This window comes from Eleutherodactylus coqui, chromosome 4 (genome assembly GCF_035609145.1).
Source record: "Eleutherodactylus coqui strain aEleCoq1 chromosome 4, aEleCoq1.hap1, whole genome shotgun sequence".
In the NCBI taxonomy this organism is placed as follows: Eukaryota; Metazoa; Chordata; class Amphibia; order Anura; family Eleutherodactylidae; genus Eleutherodactylus; species Eleutherodactylus coqui.
In genome coordinates, this window is record NC_089840.1 from 260,566,263 (window position 1) to 260,587,178 (window position 20,916).

Here is a 20,916-nt window from a genome sequence, read left to right on the forward strand (position 1 = left end):
TATCTGATTCATGTCTGAAGATCTTCTGTCTGTAGGTGTTTCTGGTCTCATTGGCAGAACCTGGTTGAACTCTGCATCTCTGTTAAGATAAGTCTGTCAGTTGTTTTACTTATATACTGAAGTATTATAACATCATGTTTCCGGTACTGTGTGGTATTATATTGTGTTTCATCTTTGCCACTGTTACCTGTTATCATCTAGGGAGAGTCAGGGTTGTCCCACATTCCTGATGTGGGGCCGCCCTTATGAGGGCGATCACCCTGATTATAGATAGAGCTTTTTTTTGTCTTAGAGGTCAGGGCCAGTTTCCCATATTTATGTTTCCTTCCATGACATGTTGAGTTATTCTCGTTTGTACTTAATAAAGTGTATACTTTATGTCTACCTGTGATGTTTGTACAAGTCTGTACACTGGGACATTATATTTATGTAGGCCAAGTATGGATAAGCCCTACACAAAAAGAACAACCAGGCATAGCCTATACACAACAGCTTTTTAATTTTTTTTCTGATCCAGGACAACCTCTTTCAGTGGCGTTCAGTGAAAACTACTTTTTAGGATGGACCATTCTTAAGGTATGACCTTATAGGGTTTCACTGATCCCATGTTATTTTCAGATATATTTGACCTTTTTCGATTAAGGTAAATGGGTTTTCACATCTCTCATGGGTAAAATTTCCATTCAGTTACATGAAATATTAAGATTGGAGGGATGAAGGGAACCTATCTCCAGGTATGAGCACCATAAATTGAGTTATGGTGCTCATATGGCAGGTTCCATGGAGCCAGAGGAGATATTTCTTATATAGCACTGTCACCCCCGAAAGTCAGCCTATGGCAATCAATAGGAGTGCGAGTGCACAGTGTGCAGCTAGTGGTCTGGCTGCATGGTCCGCGCTGAATTTGGGGGGTGACAGCGCCTAGTAAGTATAAGAAATACCTCCCGGACTTCAGGGAACTTTGCACATAAGCATCATAACTTAGTTTATGGTGCTCATATCTAGTAACAGGTTCCCTTTAATCTTGACTCATTGAACGCCACCTAGAAATTACATTTTTTCATGTTGGGTGGAATTATCCTTTAAGTATAAAACAAAAATAAAAGCTACACAACCAAGCAAAGCACGTCACGTTGTCCTAGATTCCAAAAACAATGAGCTCAAGCTAGACCATTGCTATAGGATTGCAATGTCATATAATGATATACCTTTGCAAAAATAGGCTACGCTTCTAAAAACTTCAAAAACATTTTCCAGGACTTAAATATTGGTGATCTATCCTTGGGATCAGGATTGGTGGGGGTCTGACTCCCATCGCCCCTACTAATCAGTTGTTTTGAAGGGGCTGGCACACTTAATTGAGGACTGTGACTTCATCTCCAGGCCTGTAATGTCATGTTTATCAGTCACATGGCCATACTTCAGCTCAAACTCAATCAAGTGATTCCAGCTGCTATAGAATGTGCATGCTGTGCCTGGCATACAATGAAGAAGTCACAGCTCTCACCTGAGCTAAATCATCGCCGGGGGTGCTCTGAGTTAGACCCTGACTGACCTGATATTGGTAACCTATCCTAAGGATAGGCCATCAAGAGTAAACTTCCGAAAATACCCTTAAAAGGGTTATTCCCAAGACTGACTTTTATCACCTATCCTTAAGATAGGTGACAAAAGTCTGAATGGTTGGGGCCTCACCATGGAGACCCCCACTGATCCTGAGAATAGGGGTCTAGTGTCCCCCCCATTTCTCCTAAATGTTGCCTCACTGCATCCCCCACAATGACTAAATGGATTGGCGATCGAGCATGCAAAGTCAATGAGGATGACGGAAATAGCTGAGTATAAGTGCCCAACTATCTCCATCAGTTCCATTGAAGATGCTGCTCCATTCAAGCTCCTCCTCACTGTGAGGGGTGCTGTGAGCCACAGTGAGGAGGAGAAGGGGACAAAGAATCCCCCATTCTCAGAATCTGTGGGGATCTCACCCCCACAGATCAAACTCTTATCACCGATCCTATGGATGGGTGATAAAAGTGAATCTTGGGAATACCCCTATAATTAAAGTGGTACCTCACCAGGATGACCCCTTTTCGCATGGACTTCATGTAGGAATGTCTTCTGCTTAGGACCCTTAGCCAGAGTGGATAGCAGCTAACAAAGAGCAGCATATCCATGTATTCAATGACAGGCCATTTCTGTGACTAACCAGCATATAACACTACATGGCCAACCATAGCTTTCCCTTTCCATATGCCTTATGAGTCCACATGGACATTATATAGGAAGGTCTTCTGCTCGGGAACCCCTTTTATTAGCTAGAATAGAGAGCTGCTAATAAGAAGCAACTTTGATAGACTTGACCTGACCTTGTTTTACATGGTTGGCCATTTAGTTGATCGCCCAGCTGCAGATTTCCCAGGAATATAACCTCTAATAGTCTGAAACCGGTAAAATAATCAAATATATATTAACAGTATGAGCTTTTCTAGCTCGGTTTCCGCATCCATCAGCCACTTGCCGGAGCCTCATCCAAGCGCCTTACCTATAATGATCGTTCTCCTTTTACAACAACAAAAAAAGGTAGCAATAATTAGAAGTGCCCCCTGATGATATGTTGGTAAATGCACGCCTGCCATGGAGACAAAAGAGACAGCTAGGACATGCAATTGAGAAAGTGGACATACACTTACGGCGTTATCCCCTAGGATGTCCAGCTTCTTCATCAGCTCGGAAACAATGATGTCCTAGGAGGAAGTGGACACAGCCATCACTATTAAGGATACATCGTATGTTCTTCATTCTGTGGTTACAGAATAGACGTCACTTACTGTCACCCCTTCAGCTTCACAATAAACTTGAAGGGGGCTCTTCCCTTCCGGAAAGGGGATGAGATGGAAATTAATGTTCGGCGACCTCCGTTCTCTTTCCTAAGGGTAAAAGAAAGATGCTTACTTTATTATAGAGTGACCCAGAACGTTCATAGCGCTAAGCCAAATCGGTGAAAAATGGGTGGTGTGTCCTAAAAACGTGTATTTTTATTGATGCTATATCATTGTTTTATTCTTCTCTTGTTATACAGGTTGTATTAATGTACTGGAGCTGGTGGCTGGAAGATAGTAGAAATCAATGTAGCGTACTTCCAGCCACCACCTCTTGTTATGGACTATGTGAAAGTGGACTGTTTGGATGTTACTTCATCACCATATGATGTGCAATGCAATAAATGAGTGAGTTTTTTGTTAACCCCTCCACCTTTCTTGGACTCTCTTTGCAGGGGGAAACATGCCACACTACACTAGAACAGACCCTCATGGGACAGAGATCAGCCAGTAGCACCAAGCCCCCACTATTCACTGTAGTGTAGCCAAGCAGGATACGGCCATTTGCCAGCGTGACACTAAACTACCACTTTGGCGCACTACATAAACAAATAGAGACGTGTTAAAGGGTGTTAGCTTATATAACATATTTATTGGGTGATCCAAGAGTTTTCTATATTCTAAAATACTTTGCGTATCATGGTTTTCAAGACAGTCATTGAACAGGAGCCCCCATGGTCATTGGATTATCACACAGGTGATCTTGTAATGAACCGTCAACTGTCATCCCCAGGATAGGTCATCAATAGTTGATTTGCGGCCATTCGTCGCTTGGGATCTCTGCCAATCAGTTGATTGAAGAGGCTGATCACATTCTTCGGTCACATGACCTGAGAGCAGCTCAATCCCATTTACCTACAATACCAGGTACAGCGACTTAACAATGTATGGTATTGTGCCTGGTATGTGTCACAGCTTGCCGGCCTTATCATAGGATTTGGACCGAGGTGACATCATGGCGTTAGCTGTGGACCATACAGGCACATGCTCAGTTCATTTCGGCGCTGGACACCGATGGACAAACTTCTCTGTTCATGTATGGATTGATCGGTCGGCTAGGAGGTGTGTGTCCCAGCGGGCCAATCAGCTTTATATTGTACACATTTATTCCGGCTCCTCCTCTACAGTAGAAGCCGGTTATACTCTCAGTCTGTAGGAGTTCTTGGTCAAGTTGATGGTTTTAGACCTAGTCTTACGTCTCAGCTCATATAAGTCTGTCTGGTTGTCAACTTTATCCGGGGTGCTAGGTCTTATCTCCCGAATATTTTGTGGTTCATGTACTTGTGTAATATCTAGCGCTTCATGTGCTTGTATAACATTTACTGTATGGTTCCAGATGTGGGGTCACTTAAGCAGAGCAGCTTTTAGGTAGGGTCTGCTTGCATTAGTAGGTTAGGGTCAGATTCCCCATTTTCCATTCTTTACAACGGCCCTAACCTGAGTTCTTCTTTGACTTCAAGAAGCTGAGGAGATCCCAAACAGCGGAACCCCATTGATCAGCTATTGATGACTTATCCTGAGGATAGGTCATCAATAGTGTAGTGCTGAAAACCCCTTTAACCTCCGGAAGCAAATGGTGAAAGTCACCATTGAATTACAGTAAAATGTTGAAATATCAATATCTATATCAATGGAAAGGGTAATACTCCTCTAATAACACGAATGGTTGGAACTCCATTCGATTGAAAATGGCTAATAGTTATCAGCTCAGTGAGCTTGCCCCAGAATGTAAGGACTTCCTTCTATTGGGCCAACCATTTCATGATAGACCGAAGATCAAGCAATATCTAAATCACTTTAAAATAGTGTTAAAGAAAGACAACCCCTGTCCATATGCCCTACTAAGGCATATTTATGTCCTAGAGGGGGATCAAGCGATACCTAAATCACTCTAAGGCATATTTATGTCATAGAGGGGGATCTCCACCTTAGACCCCTCATAAGATTCAGCCACTCCGTGTGAATGACTCCAATTCTGGTTGACCCTGGATTATCCTGCATTCCGCGGATAGACATTCATGGGCATATTGAGGTCATAGAGTGGGTCCTCCGCTTGAGCCCCTCATTGTATTGACATTGTGAGAATGATTTTTCCAAACATTCCAAAAGATCCAATGTTCAACATAAAATGTAGGACCTTTCAGTTTTGTGAGATAACAAAAAAGAAATGGAAATTTAGAGCAAGTCAGATGAAAATGTCTATTGATATTTCATGTAAAAAAAATGTAAATTAAAGGGTCTTTTTCAGGTTTCAACTATTTGTAACTTATCCTGAAGATAGTTCATCAATTTCAGATCGGCAGGGGGCTGACACTCATCACCCCCGCCAAACAGCTGTTTGCCAAAGCCACGGTACACTGGAAACACATAGCTCCATACACTGTGCAGTGGTCTGAAATGGTACTGCAGGATCAAATCCCATTTAAGTGAATGAGACTGAGCCTGTAATACTTTTCCACACCGCTCCGCGGTATACAGAGCTATGCTAGTTTCGATCTGCTATTGATCAACTGTGCTAAGGAAAAAATCAATAGTTGAGTCCTGGAAAACTCCTTTAAATAAAGAAATTTCTAAAGTTCTCACTTCAAGCTCTAGGATCCTGAACTCCAGAAGTTCATTCTGGTCTTTTGCATCTTGGACATCATGTTTCAACTTGGCTTCATCAGTCTCCATTTGTTTGATCTATGATGGAATATAAAGAGTTAATTGTATTATGTATACACAACCAATTTTGTATTATTATCGTAATTTGTATACACTGAACGGCCACTACATTAGGAACACCTACTCAATAACGAGCCGATCCACCTTTTTTGGGTCCTCTTGCATTAGTAGGTTAGGGCTAGATTCCCCATTTCCCAGACATTGGGGACAGATTCCACCATTCAAGGTTTGAGGTATTATGACCAAAGGTCCAAGGCTATGCCAGGAAAACACTCCCTGGACCATTACACTGCCACCACCGCCTGTTAAACCCCAAAGGTACAACTATGGGACACAGCTGCATGCTGTTTATGCCAGGAAATGGGACTTGTCACCCCAGAAGACCTTCTGCCATGGATCCAAGGTCCATTGACGTCTTTCCCGGGCCTATGCAAGGCATTGTTGGTAATAACATGGCATCATCAGGGGCACCTTTGTTGGTCTTCGTCTGTTGAACCCTAGTTGACGCAAGGTACACCGCATGATCATTGTGGAAATTTGTCTAACTTTTCCACTTTTGTCCTGCTGGATCGGTTGGTCCAATGTGGCACTTTGATGCTGGGATACCACATGGGCCTCCTGACACTTGCCTCTAGGATCAATCACATGTGGCTAACCGCTGTGTGATCTTCTGTTGGATGTGTGTCCATGGTTCAACCAGTCTTGGTTGACTCTTAATAGCGCGGTTCAGGAACAGCCAACAAGTGTGACTGTTTCCGAATTACCGGCACCACACCTCCGGGCACCAACAATCTACCCGTGGTCAAAGTCACTCAACTCACCATTGTTGCTGCGCAGAGGAGAGGTCAGCCCATTATCTGAGAGCAGACCACGGCGCGGCCATCACATGGTACTGATCACAAGATGTCATGAGCTAGCAGGACCTAGTGGAGTGATCGCTCAGTGCTCAGACGGCTTTTCTTAGCTCCTGCTTCTCGGCACTATCAATGTATCACATAGGGCTCACTCTCAATGGGTGACATCAAGTCTGATGTCACCGATGCAATGTGAACCGTGGGGACTGTTTACTTGATACATTGACAGCACCAGGAGCCGGACCTAACCGAAGCCCGTCCAACCAAAGGGAAGGGAATGTGAAAAAAACGTTACTGGGATAGAGTCAGTGTGTCTGCAGCTGCAGAGCCATGCAGCCTGACTTTACCCAATGACAGGTCCACCTAAGGGCTCCTTCATACTGGCGATATCACCACGAGAAAATCCACAGAAATCGCCTGAACGAAGCTGTGACTTTGCCGCGACTTTCTCGTGGCGATATCGCGAGCGCCCGTGTGAAGGAGCCCTTAAGGTTAGTACATTGACAGGTGATAATAAAGGGTGAGGAGTCATTTTAAGGGTGAACGATGACAGAGTTCGCTCGTTCGCTCCTGGGCGGCCTGTTTATGCGGCCGATACATTGTTGGCTCCTTCAAATGAGAAATCGCTCAGTCGGCACATTCGCTGTATAAGTGATTGATAGCGACTGAACGATCGGGATTCAAACGAAACGATGATTCTTACGCCCGCATGAAATGAATGCTGAACGAAAAGTGAACGAGTCTCCTTCGCCGTTGGCGGCGTTTTGACTTTCACTCGTTTTTTGAACCATTATCGTTTCGAGCCTTAAGTCATTAAAACCAGATCAGCTTCGTTAGAGATCTTACTTTGTCGAAGAGTTCCTGGTTCCGTTTGTAAAGCGCTTGCTTCTCCTCTATCCATTTCATGTCCTTGAAAAAAGAAGAATGCAGACATTGAAAATATATAGAAAGTCCTCTAGAGGGCGCTGTGGAGAACAGATTACGAAAAAAATCCTTGGTGCGTGCTTTATCCTAGGAGATTTCCAAGTCTTTTATTTGCAGTGATTTATGTCTTACTTTATAGCTGATTTGGCTAAAAAACAAAAGCAGAGAACAATACAGCCAAACCGATGTGACCCACCGCCAGAGCGGAGGAGCCGCTCCTGTATCACCCGCACATCTCTCTACCGTGATACAATTTCTATTTTGTGTTGCTGCAGACACTATAGTGCAGGACGAGCGATCAGCCACCGGCGTTGTATTGTGTGGACACTAATCGCTTATTGTATGTATCCCGATTACGAATATAGCAAAAGCCAACTTGACACTAAAGCTTGAAAGGAATCGCGGCATGTTCTAATTGCCGCGGAAAAACCCGCGTCTGGCTTCCATTGTAGTCAATGGAAGCCGTTCGTCATGCAATACTTCTGCTGTGAGCACAGCGCAAGTAGCACGTGATTACAGGTCAGTGTCCACTGCCGGACGGGACTCGCGCAGCGGATCCGGAGAGGTGAGTATGGGGTCTTTAGGGGGTACCATGTCGGATTCTGTTGCGATATTCTGCTGGCAGAGTCCGACACGGCCGTGGGCAGGAGGCCTCAAGGCTCTTTCACACGAGTGTATATCGGCCGCGCTTTTACGGCCGGCCGATATATGCCCATCTGATGCATTAGTTTATAGTGCAGCAGTTCAGATGGGCGTATTCCCGTAGCGTAAAAGCGCCTGGCCGGCCAAGATAGCACATACGAGCGCATTTCAGCCAGGTGCTTTTACACCAGCCAGAAAAAATAGTTCAGGAACTATCTTCTTGGCTGGAATATGGAGGCGGCTCCCATAGGCTCCTATAAGAGCCTATGGTAGCTGCCGGAGAAGGGAAGTGGAAGGGAGTTTAGCAGCGTGTCTGCTAAACTCTCACCCTCTTCCTTCCTCTTCTTCGCCCCTTGCTGGCTGTTTGCAATGGGAGGGGGCGGGATGGGGCGGGAGCTATTTGCTGAGCTCCCACCCTGTCCCAGCCCCTCTCATTGTTGGCAGCCGACAAGGGGCGGAGAGATGGCGGGAGCTTAGCACACTAGCTCCTAACCCCTTCCATTACTAAGAGAGGGCGAGGGGGCAGAAGAGGAGAGGCAGTTTAGCAGAGCTAAACTGTCTCCCTCCGCCTGATGATATTCTGGGCTCAGCGTATACTCGCCACACCCGGGCCGCCTGAACAGGTGATTTGTGCGCCATTTATGTGATTTTCAAGTTGACATTCACTACGTGTGTTGAAGTCTCTGAACATTAAACATAATTTGTTTGCGAACTGTTCCTGCAAGCTTGTATGAACGATGAGCAAAAAGCGAATTCAGCAAAGTACACGCTCGTCTGAATCCGCCCTTAGACTGTATTCGCACAAAATATTTTCTTGCGCAAGTCCCATCCGATTGCATTATGGACAGAAGCCACACTTTATAGGCACCCATTATTTTCATTGCGCTAATTCCACTACTAATTCCACTTGCAGAAATAAGTTCAGTGCGTCGGACGAGCCAACAGCTGACTGGCGGTGTTCCCGCTGACCTGCTATGGACGGCCTATCCCAAGGATTCGCCTTCAATAGATTACAACTGGCCAAGTCTCTTAGAGTATTTGTTCATTGTAATAGCCCATCTATCATGATCCTATACAGCAGCGTGATATATGACCCATGTACTAAATTGCTGTTGCGTTACCAGGGCACCTAGACATATGGACCCGTACGCAGTTGCAACCTCTGCAGCCCTTATTTCTATGCCAGCCGATGTTCTGTGCTTGAGAGCCCCCACCGCCGCCTCCACCTGCGGTGCTTGTGTACTTTGTAATTGCATTAAGTAAAAGCCTATTCTAGAAAGCAGACTTTTTTATCACAGAAGATTCATTTAGAAAGCTTTGATCACTATCGTGTTTCAGTCTGATCGTTCTAATGTCAAAACCGTATCAGTGCAGTAATATAAGCGCGCCTGTGCCAGACCGTCTTTGTAGATTTGCAGTTTGATCAACAAACGCAGAGAATCAGAGCGATGATGCTTGTGGCACTCCATGGGCATAAAAGGAATAGGAAGAACAAGGTAATAGCAATTAGGATATAAAAGTATTGTAATTTACTGTAGAAGGCTAGCATATAATAGAACGCACAAAAAATCTAATATCCTCAAAGGTTTTTCTTCTGATTGACTGGGAGAATCACTGGAAAAACTAAAAAGGGCGTGACTATTAAAAAATATAAAATATATATAAAAAATAAAATAAAATATACAGTATGTAACCCCCCAGGTTAAATAGGCACTTTAAAGGGGTTGTACTCCCTCTGCCTATCACTGCACGAATCGCTTCTCCTCCCTCGGTGACGTCAGAATGAATGGAGTACAGGCCGAGCACGCACAGTGGGCGCACCAGTCATTTCAATAGGGAGGATGGAAATACCCATTGAAAGTCAATACAACCCAGGTGCCTTAATAAGACCAGCGCTCCATTCAGTCTCCTCCTCACTGTGGGGGGTGGGGGTGGGGGGGGGGGGGGTTGTGGTTGCAGTAACCGCACAGTAAGGAGATTAGGGGACACGGGACCCCTGTTCTTCAGATCAGGGGCGTAACTATAGAGGATGCAGGGGATGCAGTTGCACCCGGGCCCAGGAGCCTTAGGGGGCCCATAAGGCCTCCCTTCTCCATATAGGGAGCCCAGTACTATGAGTAAAGCATTATAGTTTGGGGCCCCTGTTACAGGTTTTGCTTTGGAGCCCAGAAGCTTCAGGTTACGCCTCTGCTTCAGATCTTGAAATTTACCCAGAGTTCTCCCAGATAGGACTGAACTGTTATTGCTACTTAACTTTGCGCATTCTTACATTGTGAATTGTACCATACAAAGTGTGGAGCATTGTTATTCTTCAGGTGTATAGAATCACAGTTATCATTCTCTTACAGATATCATCCGTACTTAGTGGTAGTCAGGATTATATATGGTATCGTGATCATTCTCTGGCTCTTACATTGCTTCCTAGATTGCATAACATCTTTCTTTTCCAGTTGCTTAAAAGTAAAAAACTTCTAGTTTTGTAACTCTGTCATCTGCATCGTATCCTATGATAACTTGTGTCACCTACCACCACCTGTAATATGTGGAATATGTATCTCACCTGACCCTGCTCAGACATTGCTTTCTCCATATCTTCTATCCTTGTTTGATAGTGATAGATATCTGCTTGAAGCTGCTCTCGGGTCTGTGGGATATATGCAGAGACAACATAGTAAAATAAAACGTTACCAAATTACAAATTAAGGTGCACCTGTCATGTCCTCGTGTCAGGCGGTATAACTTTGCAGTCACAGCTCGGCTGATGATGTCTTTTTCTGGTTTATGCTCCCCCCACATATTGGTACTTCTTGTCTCCTGGCGCTATGAATGTGTCCGGTGGGCAGTCGCCAATATTCACTATCAGTCAAGTGACAGTGAGCGGTGTGGATCGCTCACCTGATACATTCATAGTACCGTCAGCCGAATCTAAAGAGAGTTGGTATGGGGAATGGGGTTGCATAAAAACAGAAGACATCATTAGAGACAGTGGGGTTGTGTCAGCAAAGCTATGCAGCCAGCCCCACTGATTTCGGGAGATGACAGGTCCTCTTTACCATATTATCTAAGTCTAAGGCTTAGGGATGAAAATTTAACCTCCATGATGTTTTGCCAATGAACACATTTTCTCTTCTGCTGTCATGTTTTGCTTGAATAGTGGCGGTTGAATTAGAGATCTGCATTAAAGTATTCCGTTCTACATTGTCTAATATACTAATATGAAATATGGCTCCATGGCAGGAGATTTGTTACCAAAATTGTGGGCAAAAAAGACCTACACAAAGTTTCACTGGCCACTAACAGAGGGCAAAAGATGTGGTTATGCAGGACATTTTTGCTAATATCAGCTTGATCCGTCTATACTATACAGGGTTTCTATGTACTCTGTAACCACACTCAAGCATTGGTGCTCCTCCAACTTAGCAGAAACGTAGGTGGAAACTTTCCATTCTGTTTCCCCCAAGTTCCATGTTAAATTACTAATTAATTATGAATTAAGAAGAGACGATACCCCTCCCGATCCAAGTCACAGGCCTCTCACTAGCCAAGCCAGAATCCTACTGCACACCGATGAGGGGAAAACACCCCGAAACAGCTGTCTGTGTATGGATTTCTGGCTTGGTTTTCAAGTCCCAATCATTGTTTTAAAATGTTTCAAAACGTTCTGACATTGATTTGCAGGAATGCTGCCATCCAATAGGTGGCACTGCAGAGGTATCGTTCCATCTTCCTTATTTGCATATATTACCCAGAGGAGCATGCATGGCCTTATCAGTCTCCTCACTCACCTCCTAGGTGTCTCGGCACACCTTTTACGTGCTCTCCTTAAGGAGAGATGATACCCCTCCCGACCTGAATTATGATCTGTGACCACACGAGACAAAGCGGTTTTCCAAGGCACAAAAAAATTATATGGGCAATGAGTAGGGTAAAAAAAAAAAAAGGAATACTTAGTAGTTCCTCGGTCAAGTGTAGCTACCATGATCCCCACAGGTCTGGTTCCGGAAGGATCTATACCGTTTAGATGCCAATCTTTGTTCATGTGATTGCTGCAACCAATCACTGGCTTCAGAAGTGATACCACCATGAATGGAATATGACATCTGCAGACGCTTCTGCCGTCAGACCCGCAAGGATTCCATTCCCTGCCCATAGAATTTTTTCTGTGTCTCGAAAAAACGCTGTGATTGGTGAGAATTGCTTTTTTTTATCCCATTCCCCCACATAGATTTTTTTTCCTGTTTGGAAAACGTTTTTAAAGGGTTTGTCCAATTTAGAAAATGCCATAAGTCTCCATATACCCTATAAGGAAATCCTAGGGTGAAAGAGGTCGATTCTGTGTTTTAGGTCGATCCTCGTCTCTTGGCAAGAATGAAGTGTAACTACAAAGAGCATTTCTCTCTCTGGGAGAGCTGTCATGTCCTACATTACACAGGCAACCTAAAGACTTGAATGGACACTGTGTAATGCTTAATTTCCCCTGTGATGGCGCTGCAGGGAAACTGAACACTTACTGCAATCTCTCCCCACAAATTGATTGATGGGATTTCCCAGCAGGTGAACATTTTGTGATAAACTTATTAAGGGACCCCTTTATCAAATAGAGATTGTCTGAAGTGGAGAACCCCTTTAAGATTCTTAAGATACTAAGCTCTGTGGTCACTGAGACAGAAAGTAATTGACTGATACAGAAAGTCTGACATAGATTGGAACAGAAGATGGCACCGCACTGGAAAATGACTTAAATTGTGTTATATGGCATGTTGAATCTGTTACATACAGCAGGGGGGGGGGGGGGGGGAGTATTTAGTCAGATACAAATTGTACAAGTTCTCCCACTTAAAAAGATGAGAGAGGCCTGTAATTGACATCATAGGCAGACCTCAACTATGAGAGACAACATGAGAAAACACATCCAGAAAATCACATTGTCTGATTTTTAACGAATGTATTTGCCAATTATGGTGGAAAATAAGTATTTGGTCACCTACAAACAAGCAAGATTTCTGGGTCTCACAGACCTGTAACTTGTTCCTTAAGAGGCTCCTCTGTCCTCCACTCATTACCTGTAGTAATGGCACCTGTTTGAACTTATCAGTATAAAAGACACCTGTCCACAACCCCAAGCAGTCACACTCCAAACTCCACTATGGTGAAGACCAAAGAGCTGTCGAAGGACACCAGAAACAAAATTGTAGCCCTGCACCAGACTGGGAAGACTGAATCTGCAATAGGCAAGCAGCTTGGTATGAAGAAATCAACTGTGGGAGCAATAATTAGGAAATGGAAGAGATACAAGACCACTGATAATCTCCCTCGATCTGGAGCTCCACGCAAGATCTCACCCCATGGGGTCAAAATGATCACAAGAACAGTGAGCAAAAATCCCAGAACCACACGGGGGGAACCTAGAGAATGACCTGGAGAGAGCTGGGACCAACGTAACAAAGGCTACCATCAATAACACACTATGCCGCCAGGGACTCAGATCCTGCAGTGCCAGATGTGTCCCCCTGCTTAAGTCAGTACATGTCAGGGGCCAACTGAAGTTTGCCAGAGAGCATTTGGATGATCCAGAAGAGTACTGGGGGAATGTCATATGGTCAGATGAAACCAAAGTAGAACTGTTTGGCAGAAACACAACTCATTGGAGGAGAAAGAATGCTGAGTTGCATCCAAAGAACACCATGCCTACTGTAAAGCTTGGGGGTGGCAACATCATGCTTTGGGGCCGTTTCTCTGGAAAGGGACCAGGACGACTGACCCGTATACTTGAAAGAATGAATGGGGCCATGTATTGTGAGACTTTGAGTGCAAACCTCCTTCCATCAGCAAGGGCACTGAAGATGAAACGTGGCTGGGTCTTTCAGCATGACAATGATCCCAAGCGCACCACCTCGGGCAATGATGGAATGGCTTCATAAGAAGCATTTCAAGGTCCTGGAGTGGCCTAGCCAGTCTCCAGATCTCAACCCTATAGAAAACCTTTGGAGGGAGTTGAAAGTCCGTGTTGCCCAGCGACAGCCCCAAAACATCACTGCTCTTGAGGAGATCTGCATGGAGGAATGGGCCAACATACCAGCAGCAGTGTGTGCCAACCTTGTGAGGACTTACAGAAAACGTTTGACCTCTGTCATTGCCAATAAAGGATATATAACAAAGTATTGGGATGAACTTTTGTTATTGACCAAATACTTGTTTTCCACCATAATTTGCAAATAAATGCGTTAAAAATCAGACAATGTGATTTTCTAGATGTGTTTTCTCATGTTGTCTCTCAGAGTTGAGGTCTACCTATGATGACAATTACAGGCCTCTCTCATCTTTTTAAGTGGGAGAACTTGTACAATTGGTATCTGACTAAATACTTTTTTTCCCACTGTAAGTCCCATATTTTTGTCCCTGCACTTGGCCAATAAGTCTGCCCGTATGAGAATGTTTAATTAATTAAGAGGGATAGACGAAAATATTACCTTAACTTCCCGTTCTGCATCAAGGGTTCCACCAACTTGTTCCTGTAGAAGTGCATATGCCCGCTGTAGGGCCTGGTATTCCATGGTCAGCTGGCGGAATCGCAGGTCTGTCTCTTCCTTAGCCATACCCTATCATGTTCAAATACAGTTCTATTACATGGCAACAATAGTTATACTTTCTTCTTGGAACATAATAATGTAAGATGAAAAAATATTAACATCTCTATACCTTCACCTGACATCACTGCAGACACTATTAAGAAAAAAAGGAGCCTAAATCCCCTTTAGCTCAATTCGCCTGAATCGCCTCCCAAAAATGTAATAAAATTAATTTTAAAAAGTCATATATACAGCAAACACGATGCCAGTAAAAACGACAGCTCTTTACATAAAAAAACAAGCCCCTGCATATCTCTGTCCATAGAAAAATAAAAATGTTTTGGGTCTTTGAATGCAGCAATGTCAAAAAAATTTATTTTCTAAAAAAGGTGTTTTATTGTGCAAAAATCGAAAAATGTAAAAATATATACACTCTTAGTCAAAAAAACAATCAACTCCCTAGAATGAATTGTTATTTTGCTGCAAGACTCGTCCTGCAGTTCCATCTCGGGCAGATCTGTAAATGATGAGAATTGTGGTGATTAGATGAACGGTCTTGTCACCGGAGGCCCTAAAAGTGGTTCCCCCCTTGGCCTATAAGAGGCTCTCGGAGGCTCCTCGTGTGTAGTTGACCTCTTCTTCCGCTTGTGTAGAGCTTATTGACCACTAGACGCCTCTACGATGCAGAGAAGAGATGTCACCCCGTTACCAGAGTCTGAGAGGGGCGCATTATTGGGAGGTGAGAAGCTGGATGGTCGTATCCATGAATTGCCGACAACCTGAGCTATTATTACCAGACTGTTAGGAGATGTTGGGACCAGTGGATGTGTGAGGGCACACAAGGTGACCGGGCTCAGGACCCCCTCTACAAACCACTAACAGAGAGGAGCGTCTGACAAGCAGTTCCAACTGTTTCATTGTCCATCATCCAGAGACAGGGGGCGCCGTTGTTACATCCCTATGTCTGTCAGAACCATTTCCAGGTGCTTGGCTAAGGGACATATAGTCTCATGGCGCCCATTATGTGTACTGTCTTTGATACCTAACAACTATCTTCTCCATTTGCAGTGGTATCATGAATAATGAAACTAGACTGCTACAGGATGGATCCAAATGGTATTTAGCATGAATCCAGGTTTAGTTTAGGCACTGATAGCCATGTTCGGGTCTGGAGACTTGGAGTGAGCGCCTCAATCATGCCTTTGCTGTGGAGCGGCACACTGCTCCCTGCTGGTGTGATGGTCTGGGGGCCACTGCATACAACAGTCGGTCACCCCTAGTAGAGGTACAAGGGATAATGACAGCTCAGCATTATGTTCAGGACATCCTGCAGCCACATGTGTTCCCCTCATGGCGGCTTCCAACAGGCATTTTCCAGCAGGATGATGATCAGCCGCGCACACAAAGGGGTCACAGGAATGTCCCCACAACATTGCCGCACTTTCGTGGCCTGCCCAGATTTATTGCCAATAGAATATGTATGAGACCATCTGGGATGCCAGCTTTTACAGTTTACAAGTTTGCACAATATAGAGGCTCAGTTACAACAAATGTGGACTGAAAGCCACAGGATATCATATGGAACCTGTATGCCTCCATGCCCGCCGGTATAACGTCTTATATCCAAGCTAGAGGTGCTCAACAGGGTACTAGAGCCTCCATGCCTGCCCGTATCACATCTTGTATCCAAGCTAGAGGTGCTCAACAGGGTACTAGAGCCTCCATGTCTGCCCGTATCACATCTTGTATCCAAGCTAGAGGCAGTACAAGAGGGTACTAGAGCCTTCATGCCTGCCCATATCACATCTTATATCCAAGGTAGAGGCGGTACAACAGGGTACTAGAGCCTCCATGCCTGCCCATATCACATCTTGTATCCAAAATAGAGGTGGCCCAACAGGGTACTACAGCCTTCTACCCTGTCCGTATCACATCTTGTATCCAAGCTAGAGGCGGTACAACAGGGTACTAGAGCCTCCTTCAAGGGGTCAGGTTTCCCCAATAAATTCTCCTTTTGCTCTGATATTGTAATCACATATCAATGTTACAATCACACTGAGAAAGCTTCATTTGATTCCGAAAACTCCTTCTAGGTGCTTGATTTGATTTTTGACAATGAGTGTATAATTTTGGTATCTTCTTGAGCACATCAACCGGCAAAAAAAAAACAATCCTGCATGCAACTATGTCAGTGAGAAAATGAAAGCGTTACGACATTTGAAAGGTGTAGATGAAAATCCTAAAAATTTGTTTCATCCCTAAGTACTAAACTAGGCCATGTCTTTAGAGGGTTAATAGAGCGCAGTTTAAAAAAAACAGCTTGTCCTGAAAAAAAATTAAGCTGTCATCTAGTTCTAGAAATAAGAAAAAGAAACTAAGGTTGTGGCTGTTGGACTCCGGTAAGGCAAAAACAAGAAACAAATCCCTAGCATCCTAAGTGGTTGAGTCCTTAATGGGTTAATTGTGTAAAGTAAATAATTAATGAAATCAGATCACCTCTTCCAAATCCTCATCCGGAGTGCAGGGAGTGCGGTCTGTTTGGTAGGAGATTGAGGAGCCATCAGAATCCAGAGATGCTTCTTCATCATAGCCAAAAAATGTTTCCACTACCGGCTAGAAGGTAGAAATGGAAGGTACATTATTGGATGGACTTTGTCCCGCAGTGCTGTACATGTCATGTCATTTCATGGGAAATTGGAACTTTTAGACTATTTCAAACAATGCAATGTCCCGAAGTGCAGGCCAAGAGCACAAGCCAATAGAAGCCCGATGCAAGTCTCTAAGTGGTAATTGAAAAATGTAGTAAATTATCACATGAGTTTGTCACTGATGACAACTCACTACTGCCGACACAATTCTAAAGTGTCGCGCATATCAGCAAAAATGGCGCCAGGACTGCATACATGTGATTTGAGCAATAGTCAGACTAACATCTCTCTGCAGCACTGATGAAAGAACACATGACCGGCAATGAAGCCGGTCCCATGTTCTTTCCTCCGGCGCTGCACAGAGAGGTCCGTCTTCAGGTACGGCCGTCTGCTACCTGCAGTAACAGCCGATGCGCCCGTGTGACTGAGGCCTGAGTCCTACTCTCCACACCAACTGCAAACAGCTGATTTTTCCGTGGTAATTGACTGCCAGCCTGACATTTCCCGCCGCTGCAGGGGAAATGCAGTATTACAGTATTTCATGTGAATACCTGGATGACAGAAGGTCTGTCAGGATAGGAGCCATCTTACTGAGAGTTTCTCCATTCTGGAACATAGAGGGGTCTCGATTGGGGAACCCCGCTCTTTGACATCCATAGGACATACGAATATGAGACGCCATCTTGTACAATGGAGGTTCAGAACAAGATAAAATCTGTCTCTTTTTAGTATGAATTCATGACTTTTTTTTATTATTTGGACTAATTCTGGGATGTATTAAGAGAAGCATAGGGTCTAGATCATGTGAGGTCATTATCCCCCTCTACTCTTCCTTAGGGTGGACACTCACTGGCGTTTTTTTCTCCACTGCGATGCGAGAGTATTGCATCGCAGTGCGAGAAAAAAGCCAGCATCACGCCGGGATATCGGCAGTCATTTCAGTGGGGCCAGCTGCAGCAGCGCTAGCCCCATTGAAAAGAGAAGCGTTGACGAAGGAAACTCCTGCCACAGCTGTCACAGCTGTGGCAGAAGTCCCCAGCATTCTATCCCATTGCTTTCAAGCAAAAAATGTGCTTACCTTCTTAGGGTGACTACCCACTACAGTTTCTTTTCACTGCGAAATTCGCAGCGTTTTTTTTTCTACAGGGCTCTATAGGACTTGTAATGTTAAAATCGCGATCGCGCAAAATTTTTCCCGATCGCGATTTTAACATTACAAGTCCCATAGAGCCCTGCAGAAAAAAAACGCTGCGAATTTCGCAGTGAAAATAAAGCTGTAGTGGGTAGTCACCCTTAAGTGGCTCACCGTCCAGCAGTGGAGCAACGCGTCCTGGCCATTTTGGACAAAGAAGTAGCGGGCTGCGTCATGTGCAGATCATTGTGCCCATGACCGCTCAGCCAATCACATGTTTCAGCAGTAATTCTGTTCTGCACAGTGTAGCCTCAGGACCAGAGGCGTAACTTGAAGCTCCTGGGTCCCGATGCAAAACCTGTAACAGGGCCCCCAACTATAATGCTTTACTTATAGTAATGGGTTCTCTATATGGAGAAGAGAGGCCTTATGGGCCCCCTAAGGCTCCTGAGCCCGGGTGCAACCGCATCCCCTGCATCCTCTATAGTTACGCCCCTGCTTAGGATCCGTCCCTATCTGCCGTTGGTCTGCACATGTATTCTCCCATCCTAGTACCGGTCACTACAAGCTGCATAGATGGCGGCTGTTTTGTCGAATTTCTGCACAACCCCTTAAAGAAATCTTATTGATGCAACATAACTAAGAAGGTTTCCTATTTTACTCAGCGGCTTTTCACTTTACTTTATTTCAGCAAAATCAAAAAACGGGGTCTTTTAACATCAGGAGTGAAGCAGTAAGTAAAGTTGCCAGCAGGCGCTTTATTGTTTCATTATTCCTGCTGTTGTAACTTAGTAACAGTGAAAGTGTTTGGTGATGCTGAAGCCAAGTAAATGATGATTGTGTACAAACTGTGTTTAACTTCTTATTGTACGGATATAGCAAAGTTTAAATTGACCTCAGTGCTTGAACTTTCTGCCATAAGTTATCTTAAGCCATTGAAAAGCTATTGAAAGGGCAAGTAACATTTATAATAAAGCTTTTTCTTAACACGATAAGTCTCCAGTTACACTTTGCTATACCTGTAGCTGTACTCCATTATCCAAGACTGATCAGAAATCTAGTTTTACTAAATACCCAAAACCCAACGGGGTTCCTCCAATTTAGACAGGTCATGCCACTGCTATGGATGGGGAGGGTTATCATACATAAAGGCAATTTTAGGACCCAACGTCACAGAAGAATTTGGGAATATAAGCTTATAACTATCTATGATACTGCCGGATACAGTATGAATCTCAGAGGTTTTTTTTTACACAAATAGAGATTGTGAGAAATGAGAAACCCACAACGGTGGTGACAAGTTGGCCTGGTGTTGACCCCCTAACAGCAATGTAGAGATTCCAAGTTTTTGCATTCCTTGTCATTTACTGTTTTGCTCCTCCCTCCTTCCCTCCCTGATATTTATCTAAGTGCTATTAATCACAATGTCTGTGCCCTCTCATGCTTTCTCTGGTAGTGCAAATTAAGCTCATCGTGTCTGTATACTCCCATGTGTTCATGTGTATATGTGCCCCATCCCAATCCTTTTTATTATGCCTGAGGAAGGATTCTGATAGGATCGAAAAGCTTACAATAACACCATGTATTTTTGTTAGTTATTAAAAGGTATCATATCTACAAGATTACTTCATTTTTCTTACTGAGAACAATCACACTTTGCTCTACTGGCTAACACGGTACTAAACTCCTCCCGTTTTCCCTGATGGGCAGAGTGTACAACAAGAAGTCCTCTGGGACTGAATAAAGAAGAAAAACGCAACAGGGCTCACCAACCTGAGAAGTCACCTGTGCTTACTGGAGGTACCTGTACTGCAATCACTATCACTGTGTAGAGCTGGTATCTGATTATTATTAGGTGATTCTTTAGAGGTATACTAAAGCTGAGCTGCTGTATCTAAGCCTACAGGGAAGCGGGGGCTTCTTCTGTGTTCTGCTATGGGGCCCCTTGAGTTTTATGTATGCCCCTACCACAACTTACAATGATTTATTATATGATATTCTCAAATATTCCACATTCCATATCGCTACAATATGCTACCACTTTCTGATCAGTATCGGGACCCCTGCCGATCCACAGAAGGAAGAAGTGGCAGTTCTGGCTTAGCAACACTCCTGCAAAGTTTCCCTTGCACAGTAACGCTCCCCTCTGCAGGGACATGCAGCAAGGTTACATTTACAAAGAGCAACTTTTCAATTCCCTGCACAGGGGATAGACGAGGGTGACCGGTGCAGGAAATAACTCTTGAGTGTTAAACCAGTGTTGCGGCCCCTTCATTCTCAGGAATAATGGGGGGTCCCACTGATTTGGAGATGATTCCATATTCTAGCGATATGCAGATTGAAGCAATTCTTTAACCCTTTCCAATCCACTGTCTGACGTCTAAAGACATTCTGATTGAAGGCTGTACAGCTCCGATGTCGGAAGACGTCCGGCAGGGTATTCTTACTGTAGATTACTGGCCACTCTGTTGTCGGGGCCTCTCCAGCATGTCCCATACTGCAGTACTGGCTCTAGCCAGCAGATGGCGCTATTGTATCATGGCAAAAAGAGAAAGCCCCCTAGGAAACACTGAATTCTAATTTGGATTGCAAAGGGTTAATAGG

At 44.3% G+C, this 20,916-nt stretch overlaps 1 protein-coding gene across 15 annotated transcripts in view; it reads right to left on the reverse strand.

Annotated features, from left to right (window-relative positions):
* The window catches only part of JAKMIP3 (Janus kinase and microtubule interacting protein 3), a 75,814-nt gene that overhangs the window by 8,958 nt on the left and 45,940 nt on the right, over positions 1-20,916 (reverse strand). For 6 of the 15 annotated variants that reach the window (XM_066598863.1, XM_066598859.1, XM_066598861.1 and 3 more), the window contains 7 exons: positions 17,029-17,145; positions 14,434-14,562; positions 10,524-10,607; positions 7,244-7,306; positions 5,463-5,561; positions 2,829-2,927; positions 2,691-2,744 (listed from right to left, as the gene is read on the reverse strand). In XM_066598863.1, the coding sequence (XP_066454960.1) occupies positions 2,691-2,744; positions 2,829-2,927; positions 5,463-5,561; positions 7,244-7,306; positions 10,524-10,607; positions 14,434-14,562; positions 17,029-17,145 (645 nt within the window). Of the gene's footprint in view, positions 1-2,684; positions 2,745-2,828; positions 2,928-5,462; positions 5,562-7,243; positions 7,307-10,523; positions 10,608-14,433; positions 14,563-17,028; positions 17,146-20,916 lie in introns of all 15 variants that reach the window. The other 9 variants (XM_066598858.1, XM_066598856.1, XM_066598855.1 and 6 more) reach the window with 4 other exon arrangements.